The sequence below is a fragment of the Bicyclus anynana genome, unplaced genomic scaffold, assembly GCF_947172395.1.
Source record: "Bicyclus anynana unplaced genomic scaffold, ilBicAnyn1.1 scaffold_64, whole genome shotgun sequence".
In the NCBI taxonomy this organism is placed as follows: domain Eukaryota; kingdom Metazoa; phylum Arthropoda; class Insecta; order Lepidoptera; family Nymphalidae; genus Bicyclus; species Bicyclus anynana.
Genome location: NW_026441294.1, coordinates 17306 through 28190, shown reverse-complemented (window position 1 = coordinate 28190; position 10885 = coordinate 17306). Strand labels below are relative to the sequence as shown.

The 10885-nt window shown below is 35.5% G+C and overlaps 1 protein-coding gene across 1 annotated transcript; it reads right to left on the bottom strand.

Annotated features, from left to right (window-relative positions):
* Positions 1 to 369: 369 nt before the first annotated feature.
* Positions 370 to 10090, bottom strand: LOC128199850 (microtubule-associated serine/threonine-protein kinase 3-like). Its single transcript, XM_052891027.1, has 3 exons — positions 9968 to 10090; positions 9477 to 9641; positions 370 to 489 (listed from the first exon to the last, which is right to left on the bottom strand). Exons 1-3 carry the CDS (start codon positions 10088 to 10090, stop codon positions 370 to 372), a joined length of 408 nt encoding a protein of 135 aa, XP_052746987.1.
* Between the last annotated feature and the right edge of the window lie 795 nt (positions 10091 to 10885).

Here is a 10885-nt window from a genome sequence, read left to right as displayed (position 1 = left end):
CGTCAGCGTGAGGTTCTGAAAATACTACGTAACCTCGACGTGAATAAAGCTAGTGGCCCAGATGGCATCCCTGCAGTAGTTTTACGGAATTGCGCCCCTGAACTGTCTCCTGTCCTGACACGTCTTTTTCGCCTTTCTCTGGAAACTGCTCAAGTCCCTCGGTCCTGGAAGGTTGCTAATGTGCAGCCGGTACCCAAAAAGGGAAGCCGTGCCGAACCGGAAAACTATAGGCCAATAGCCATTACGTCCTTACTTTGTAAAAGTATGGAACGTGTGCTCAATGGCAAACTCCTTGCATACCTAGAAGAAACCGAACTTTTATCCGACCGTCAGTATGGCTTTCGTACAAATCGGTCCACTGGCGATCTTCTAGTATATGCCACCCACATCTGGGGTGAAGCCATTGAGAAACAAGGCGAAGCCCTTGCTGTTTCCCTCGATATTTCCAAGGCTTTCGACCGGGTATGGCATGCTAGTCTTCTTAGCAAACTACCGGCGTACGGGATACCTGATGGCTTCTGTAAATGGATTTCTGACTTTCTGAGGGAACGGTCATTCCGAGTAGTAATTGACGGATGCTCATCTGACCTAATGGCTGTCAATGCCGGTGTACCTCAGGGGTCTGTTCTCTCCGCTACACTGTTTTTGCTTCACATTAACGATCTGCTGAATCCCGGTATCTTTGGGTACGCAGATGACACGGTACGGTAACGGAGAGATACATGTCCAACTCAAGAGCCAGCGGTGCTGAAGTCCTAGAGCTTAGAAAGGCCCTGGTTGAGCGCGTTAACTTGAACCTGGAGATGGTGTCTGACTGGGGTGACGCTAATTTGGTTCAGTTTAATGCAGCAAAAACTCAGGCGTGTCTTTTTTCTGCTAAAAGGAGCCCTTTCACCTTGGCTCCCACTTTCCAAAGTATATCCATTCCCATCTGTGATAGCATCGATCTATTGGGTGTTAACATATCCTCCAATCTCAACTTCGGGAAATGCATCGAGAATAAGGCCAAGACAGCAGCTAAAAAGTTAGGCATCCTAAACAAGGTAAAGCGGTACTTCACATCAGAACAACTTCTCACCCTATATCAGGCACAAGTTCGAACCAGCATGGAGTACTGCAGTGCATGGAGTACCTATGGGATGGCTCTGCTAAATACCAACTCGCTGCATTAGACTCGGTTGATCATCGCGCTAGGCGTATCATAGGTGATGAACCGTTGACAAGGGCAAAATTGCAAAGTCTTCAACACCGACGCAACGTTGCCTGTCTATCGGTCTTTTATCGCATATACTTTGGAGAGTGTGCACAGGAACTTTACGATCTAGTTCCTCCGTCCCCATTTTACCACAGAACAGCGAGACGCCGTGAAAAATGGCATCCTTTTGTTGTTAACGTGCAATCAACCCGCACGAAACGTTTTGCGTCAACGTTCCTAATAAGAACTGCCAAAATGTGGAATGCCCTTCCGGCGTCTGTGTTTCCTGACACGTATAATTTGTGCACCTTCAAGGTAAGAGTGAATAGGCATCTTCTAGGCAAGCGCGCTTCATCTTAGACCTCATCATTGCTTTCCATCAGGCTTGATTGTGGTCAAGCGTAAGCCTATACTACATAAAAAAAAAAAAAAAAAATCTATATGATATGAATTTACTGTTCAAGTGCGTGAACTCATTATCCACAAAGTGCCGTATTGAACAGAACAGAACGCATCATTTTTTTACGGAACACTTATTGCATTAAAAATTATTTGTTTTTTTTTTATAACAATAGTTGACAAGCGAACATCATTGCCCATAATTAACAGCTAGCCTATTTACTATTTTCGTCTTTAGTATCAACCTATTGATGTGGACAACAAGTCATCTACAAAATCTATGATATCCACCAGTAAGCATCGGATGATATTTGTAATTTTTATCATAGTAGTGACATTTTGTCAAATGATTTGTTTTTTTTATTTTGATGGGTTGATAATAAAGACCAAAATAGGAAATAGGCCAGCTGGTCATCCTAAGAACACGTACCGCGCGCCTGCCATACAGTGGTCAACGTAACATGCCTATAATTTCAAAACTTCAAGTAATTAACATATAAATTATATGAAGCCAATCTTTTACACCGTTATTCAATAATTGTATATTATTGAATTAAATCATTAGTTCAATGTAACAATTTAAATAAACGAAATCAACATTGAAATGTAAATCAATTTAAAAAGTAAATATTACAGATTTAAACTTAAACAATTAAGTCATAATTATTTGATTGCAGAGCCCTAAAAAATAAGTGCTTAATAAATTCCAGTTATAAAAGTTATCGCTCGGATCATGGTCAAAGATTTTGACATAATTTTACATTATTGTATGTATGAAATTTATTTATTTATATGTCTAATTAATAATGATTTTTTTACCAATAATAATATTGGAACAGAATTATAATTTGTTGTCATAAATATCTATTGTTACTTGTAAGATCAGTTCGGCTAAGATCGTCAGTCGGGTAAGTCCGTCAGTTTAGTATTTTTATAGAGAAACAATTTGATTAGTTGATAGGCGTTGTATGTTAATACATACTTTATCACGTAGTGTAATAGACCTGATATAAATCATTTTAGAAATGGCCAATAATATCATTGAATGAAAATTTAAATAAACTGTGCCGATCTAATTGACTAACTTTATTAAGATAAGTATCCTTAATTCAATTTAATTTTATTAAAATAAATATATTGAATGTTATATTAGTAAAACTTATTTACTGAGTGTCAAGGTATTTTAAATAAAATAAAATAGAATCGTGACCAAATTAATCATTTATTTCTTTAATTGAACAGTATTACTTTTAATTTTAGTGACTCTACCGCCAGTTCGGAAAGTGCAGTCTCTTGTTGAGAAGAACGGCAAGAAACTCAACAAATGCTCTTTTAAAGTATTGGTTAATTACAATTACAATATATAGGATAATAATTAATACCTTGAAATAGATAATTCAATTAAGTCTTAACTTCAAGACAAATCAAAATAACATTAACCATTATTACAATACAAATATACAACGACGTAATTAGGTACTATATAATGTCGTTGCAAATATACCTAATTTCACATAAGTAATATTCGGATGTTATAACTTATCGTTACAACAATACAACATAATAAAATACAGTTTACAACAAAGATATTATGTATAAAATACTTAGCTTTCATAAAACAGCCTCAGAAACACAGGAAGACACCATAACAACAACATTATTTGATAAGATAAGATAAGATAAATATACTTTATTTGCACACCACAAAGACAAAAACAAGTGAAATAAAAAACAAATTAGGAAGAGATCAGCATACAAAAGGCGGCCTTATCGCTAAGTAGCGATTTCTTCCAGGCAACCTTCGGTTTAGGAAAACTTAAGGACACATTATTTGATATTTTCTAATCACACCGGCCAAGACGCCATTTCGTCATCCAGCACCAGCATAAACATAAACATCTCGATAATTTACCAAACGCCTATTGGCTAATATTCCTTCTGCATTTGTTTGCAATAGACCAATCACACGCCATCTGCTCAAACTGACCACAGATTACTTGATACCGCGTATCCCGACGCTCCGTGTCTATGCCAGGTTATTCCTCATTACGTAGAATCATTCTTAGTAGTTCCTACCAGTGTTACCATATTCCAATGACTTTTATAATGACAACTATTACTTCTATTTACTTTTTAATTACAATAATGTCAGATTTATATTCTAAGTTTTATTTTAAATAATATATGAAGAATTATCGAAACAGTATAATTAAGAATATAAAACACGGAAATAATAATAATAAATGTAAATGACTTATTATGTTCTACGTAATGATATTTGAATTTCAATTTAAATAGAACATTACACGTGACGTCAAATTTGGTCACCTAAACTTTGAAATTCGTCATGTAACATAACTGTTTGTATTTTCATTTAAACTTTATTATTGAATACAAAAATACTGTCTAAATATTAAATAATATTTAATTAACGTAATAATTATCTGATAGGTCTAATTTCACAATGAATCATACATGTCGTAAAAATCGTAGAGTCATTAATAAAAATATGGACAGAACCGCTGACCTAACCTTGGTCATCGGCTCTGCCGATTACAATAGGTATGCTATGCTTAACCTCACTAATCGCTTACACAATACTACTCTTAATTTTACTATTTTACCCTGGTAGTTGTGGTAGAGGAAGTACATCGAGCAAGTCCCAGGACTTGTGACCATTGGGTGTGGTTTAAAGGCGCCTTTTAATACTAGTAAACACTCACCAACCCTGCCCGACGTGCTCTCCATGCCCACAGTAAACAATTTAAGATCAATAATTACTTCATCACGAAACATTATCGAACAAAATCACTAACGCGACAAGCAGCATGACGCCTCAAGCTGCTCAACAAAGAATTGAACCAATTAATAGCCCAAGTCACTAATTACTTTCCTTTTCTTAATAACACTACTTAACACTTCACTATTTCACTATACTTAACAAGTAGATTGTAGAAGACGATTATTCCATCTTAAAAACGCGATTAGAACTGAATTACTAAATCAATAGACTACGGAGACAGACGGAGGCAGGATGCCTCACTAGAGTGAATACACAGTGACGGTACACGCGTACGCGCCATTTGGGACGCGATGCCATTGGATGAGAGTTACGTGATCATTTCCTATTGGTCGATCGCCGCCACGTTCGTTATGGTGGTAACGTTTTACAATCTTAATTACTTCTATAGTCCACAACTTTAGGCTTTTTACACAACAATATCACTACTCAAAAAGGTTCTTTTAGGCGACACTTTTCGTTTCGATTCACATACATTTTATTTTTAATAATAAGCTTTACGGCTCTGGGTTCTAGCCCTTTTGAGCCCGGATTCACATACAATTAATTAATTATCTTGGACTAATTATAGAAGGACCTGCCTCGCAAGACGTTACCTCTCTGTCAATCAATCAACGATCTAACGCGTGTATACTTATATCGTATCGATGTTTCATTGTTGTAATCGTTTTCGTCGACTGAAAAAACTCCCTAATCATTCCGGTTTGTGTAGTAAGTAGTTCAATGGCATGAAAAATGGTCAACAACTTCTAATTCACTAAAAGATGACGTGACGTTCGATTTCAGTTTCACCTGATGGTAAGCGATGATGCAATCTAAGATTTTTTTTATTTATTGTTTACAAGTTAGCCCTTGACTACAATCTCACCTGATGGGTAAGTGATGATGTAGTCTTAGATGGAAGCGGGCTAACTTGTAAGGAGGAGGATGAAAATCCACACCCCTTTCGGTTACGGCATCGTACCGGAACGCTAAATCGCTCGGCGGTACGTCTTTGCCGGTAGGGTGGTAACTAGCCACGGCCGAAGCCTTCCACCAGCCAGACCTGGTCCAATTAAGAAAACTTCAATCAGCCCAGTCGGGAATCCAACCCAGGACCTCCTTCTTGTAAATCCACCGCGCATACCACTGCGCCACGGAGGTCATCAAAAACATAATTATAATAAATAATAAATTTGTAATAAAAACAATATCTAAAAGAAAAATAGATACTATTCTTCTAACGAACGAACAAACAGCAAAACATCGATCCATTAATTTAATATTCTGTTTACAGATTATATTATTCTTGTTAAATATTTTATTATTTATTTTTGTTAAATATTATCGATGACTGAGTTTACCTCGTACCCTTCAAAAAACGACAGACAATTTTGTTGCTGCATTTGGGTGCGATCCATTTCCATTTCTAATTCCTCTATGTTAAATATATAGAGTTTGCACAAAAACAATACAAACGACATAAAAAGAACCCAAGCAGACATGAGTCACAAACCATTATGAAAAATAAAGATATTGAGTTTTATGGGTATTAAATGTGCATTTATAAAATTAAATTATAACTTTAATTATTTTATAAATGTCGTATTTTCATACCAAAAGAAGAAAGAAGTTGTAATTAAAACGATGATTTATTTTATTTTAATGTGAATTTAACCTTTCATTTATTGCAGAATTACCATATACTATGATAATTTTTTTGATTTTGTATTAATAAGTGAAAGAAGATTTGACATTTGATAGTTCACACTTCACAGCACAGAACACTACTTTATTTGCTGTCTATGACTAATACTCCTACTTATATATCAGTATTCGTTAATGATTCGTTAACTAAATCCAGTCTGTCGTGCGTATTTTCTTCCCTTGTAATTTTTGTTATTTCGTTTTGTTCTCGTTTCGTTGTTATTGTTAGTTATAGTTTATTTGTTGTTTGTTTACTGTTTTTACCCGACTGCAAGAAGGGTTATGTTTTTCGCGCGTATCTTGTATGTATGTATGTAATATTCTTTATTACCTCATATCTTCCAAACCGTTGAACGGATTTACGTAATTCAGATAACGTTAGATTTGTTTTAATAACCCAAGTGTTCTTAGATAGGTGAAATTAGAAAAAAAAACCAACAAGACGACTGTGAGACGCTATAGAATCGGGGTGAAGTTTTTTTTTTGTGAATATTGCAACATGCGAATCAAATTCAAGGGATTTTTGTGAGAATTTCAAAATAGTATATCATGGCCATGTTAAAAAAACTACAATTAGGAAAACGTTATTTATTAATTCTAATATTAATTAAGTCTATACATAATACGCGAGGCGGACGACTATAAGGTGCGAGGTTTATGAAGTGTAGTTATAAAACACCTAAAATAGACTAAAAGAAATATATTGATTATAAAAATCAGACAAGTGCGAGTCGGATTCGGCCACCGAGGGTTGCGTAGATTTTTTGAATATTTACTTAATTTCGGTTGGACTTAGGTATACATTATCGTACTTTGTAACAAACGTAACCAATAAATCCGAAATTCACCATCTATCGTAACTAAAAAGTGTGAAATAAATAAATTAATTAAACAAATATAAAAACCCGGCATAAATGATATAAAAATTGATCAAACTAAAGTCGGGACCTAATAAAAAATGTAGACGAAAATCATTCTATTCAATATAATAGGTCCCGACTGTTTTCTAATTGTTTTCTACACTTCTGGACTGAGCTTTTTTTTTTCTTTTCAGTTTTTTTATCATTTATGCAGTCGGGTTTTTTATCAGTTTAATTAATTAATTTTATTTAGTTTAGTACGAAAATTAGTGAACCGGAGCAGTTATTCCGCGTTGCTATTGTTTCCGTCACCAAAAAAGAAACGTACGAATCAATCACCCTTATCCTTCGAGAAAACTGTTTTGATTAATGTGTTTAAATATGTCGAGGAAATCTTATGCTTGCTTCTACATAATAAAGAAACAAAACTATAAGAGTTCTTTATTGCCTACGGAACCTTGTTTAATATAAGTGAAGCATTATCTGTTTGATAAATAACAGGATATATTATATAGGAATATAGAATTAAAAAAATATTTGTTTATCACAGGAAGTTTTATTTCATGATAATATTCGTAAATAATGATAAAATGTTGAGCACCTCTGAGTCAGCTGTTTTTGTTTGTTTACATAGTTTAAAATACCTACTCAATTTGACTATAGAGTAAATTATCAAAACCTAATTACATGAAAACTTGATTCTAAATTTATTAAATTAATTAACGTAGATTTTGCTGACCATTACGACAGCAAAATCTCAACACAGAACCTAAAGAGTTTCTTTTCTACTGCTGTCACCTGTCATCATTACTTGAGAGACTAATTATTAATTAAATCAAAACGGAATAGTATTTTGACTGCAAAATGATCAGACCACTAGATAACAAGTCGATTCGAAATAACCACAGAGCAAACATGACAACTATTAGGTCTGAGGCCATAGAGCCCTCAGTGAGCCAAGCTTCCCCGGCGACATACACATATTATCAATCAGCTTATCAGCTCAACTTTCAGCTATATTTATTTTTCACTACTTTATAAAATAATCTATCATATGCAATTTTATATACAAAAAAAATATTTAAAATTGATCCCATCTAAGTATATAATATAAGATACCATTATAGTATATTATAACTAGTAGTCGCCACGCGGTTTTACCACCGTGAAATCAAACAAACTCTTCAGCTTTATAATAATCTATACTTAATATTATATAACTGAAGAGTTTGTTTGTTTGTTTCATTGATCGCGCTAATCTCAGGAATTACTGGTCTGCTTTGAAAAATTCTTTCAGTGTGCGATAGCCCATTTATCGAGGAAGGCTATAGGCTATATATTATCCCCGTATTGTTACGGGAACGGGAACAACGCGAGTGAAACCGTAGTCAAAAGGCGTCAGGTAGTAGTATAGATAATTAAAAACAGCCTAAAAATCACTTTACCATTACATCTATAATATTATCTTTATGCACATTCAAAGTATTAAGCCCGTAGCTTAGGGGCGTGGACAAGTTGATAACATTATAATAATAGGGAGCGTGATAAAAATATTAATTTTGGGTAAAGTCAAGATCATGCTTGACACTGCGACGATTGTTATTGCAAAACAAGTCGACTAAATGGCCTTAGGAGTTTGACATTGCTTTATTATTTGCTAGATAGGTATACACCTACGTTCAGGCTATTTTTTTATCTCCAGGGAGGTTGTTGCCCCTCTCTGCCCTTGTACGTACTGATACACATTGTCTATAGATTTTTTTTTTGGAGTTTACTCCTTAAGAATCGATTTTTTATATATAAGGCGCCCGGTATGAGAAAAATCCGAAGGTAAAAACAACTGAACTAACGAAAAAGTGTCACGTTTTTGGTGCGCACCTTTAGTGCGCAACTTTCTAATTTATTTTAATGATTATATCATTGTAAGAGTAAAATATATAATGTGAAGTATATTATAAAGTCTATTAGTTATTTTACAATTCTATAAATTTAGTCTTCTTTAACATAAGCATTACTAAAGCCCTACTCGATGTGCACTGTTTACCAACAAAAAAAAGTGTGCATGTTAAAAAGAAACAAAAAGTTACCCCGAAGCACGTCTCAATACTTGCGCCTTAAAAGTGAAAGGTGCGCAACCGAGGTGCAACAGGCCGCGGCGTGCGCGCCCGCCTACAGCGTGCACATGGGTGCGCACGTATGTGCACGCTGTTGGCGGCAGCGCACGGTGAAAGGTGCGCAGAATAGGTTGCGCACAAAAAACGTAACGCATGTCATTTCATAACTTATTGGAGTTCACTCCTTAAGAATAGATTTTTCATATATAGCCTCCGTTATGAAAAAAATATGGGCAGTAAAATTCGATGAACGCATAGCGTTACCTTTTTTGTGCGCAACCTATTCTGCGCACCTTTCACCGTGTGCTGCCGCCAACAGCGTTCACATGCCTAGCGCGTCCGTGGTCCTTAATTAGGACTGATCACCCGTCTGGCTTCGTCAGACGTTCTCTCTATAAATATATAAGCCAGACGATGTATACCTGCAGGTGCCTCGCATGTCCCTCGGCGGCTTCCAGCAGGCGGTAGAACCTCTCGGGGTCGAACTCGAGGCACTCCAGCAGGCGCGCCGGCCGCGCCATCGCCAGCGTCAGCGGCGTCACCAGCGGCGCCACCTTGCCACCCGCCTCCGCTGACTTTTCACGAGTCTACATAAAACTTATTCATTGTAAGATTGGACTCAAATACTAGAGACTGGACTCTATCATTATCAGCCCATATTTGCCTCACTGCTTAGCTCGTGTCTCCTCTCCGAATGAAGGGTTAGGTTAGGTTCACCAGCTGGCCCAATGCGGGTTGGCAGACTTCACACACGCAGAGAATCAAGATAATTCTCAGGTATGCAGGTTTCCTCACTGTGTTTTTTTTCACCGTTTGAGACACGTGATATTTATTTTCTTAAAATGCATATATCTGAAAAGTAGTGCAAGCCCCGGACCGGATTTGAACAATATTTATTAGTTTCATAACTTACCTCAGCTAACAGTCTATCCAAACTGTCAGCCATGTCGTAGAAGTATGTGCTGGTGACTTGTTTAGACTCTGACTTGTGCAGACAGTCTCGTGCCATCTCCAACACCTGCGAGCACACAGACATTATTGTGAGACTGGTGCATACGTATCTATTAACTTCTCTTCTTAAGCTGTATAGCTATTATTAACTTGTTTGTAATAAATCTTGGGAATCCAGCCTCCCCTGGATTATTTTGATTCATATGTATCGAACAACTTTATTTTGCGGGAATCTGAAATAAAAGAAGACATGGTAAATTGTAGAATTAAATATTTTTCATTCTGTATTTTTTAAATTAATATCAATATAATCATGTAAATAGGTAAGTAGTAAGAAGAGTAGTAAAGGCAGGCACTGCAATTTTATGTGATTTCAAAACAACTGTGTTTTCTGAAGTGAAGTTACATGATTCTAAAACACAATTAAGCTTTTTTTTTAAAAAAAACAGGCTAATCTTTGAAATCTTTGAAATGGCTGGACAGATTTTAACGGAACTTACTATGAACGCTATTTTTTAAAAATAAAAAGTTCGATTGTGTTTTAGAATCATGTGAACTTACTTAGTAAGCACTTTAGAAAACACAATTGTTATAAATTAACATAAAGGATATTTATTATATAGTAACATAAAGGAAATTGTTTATCCCAACAAAGTCATGGTTATCATAAGATTTGTGAAAAAATTTACTTCACGCGGACGAAGTCGCAGGCGTCCGCTATGTAAAATGTATATAAACAATTAATGAAACACTACTGACTACACAATAGTATAGTATTACAATTACTAATATTTAAATAACTAAATAAAATACGAACGAATTTGCCAAGCTATAGGAAGAATTTTTTATAAAATGGAAAGCTCCTTTTTATAAAATGAAA

Coding starts and splice junctions, on each gene's coding strand:
- LOC128199850 (XM_052891027.1), bottom strand. CDS start 10,090: ATGTCTGTGTGCTCGCAGGTGTTGGAGATGGCACGAGACTGTCTGCAC. Junction 9,642..9,967: donor TGGATAGACTGTTAGCTGAG/GTAAGTTATGAA, acceptor AGTTTTATGTAG/ACTCGTGAAAAGTCAGCGGA. Junction 490..9,476: donor GACATGCGAGGCACCTGCAG/GTATACATCGTC, acceptor GTACGCCGGTAG/TTTGCTAAGAAGACTAGCAT.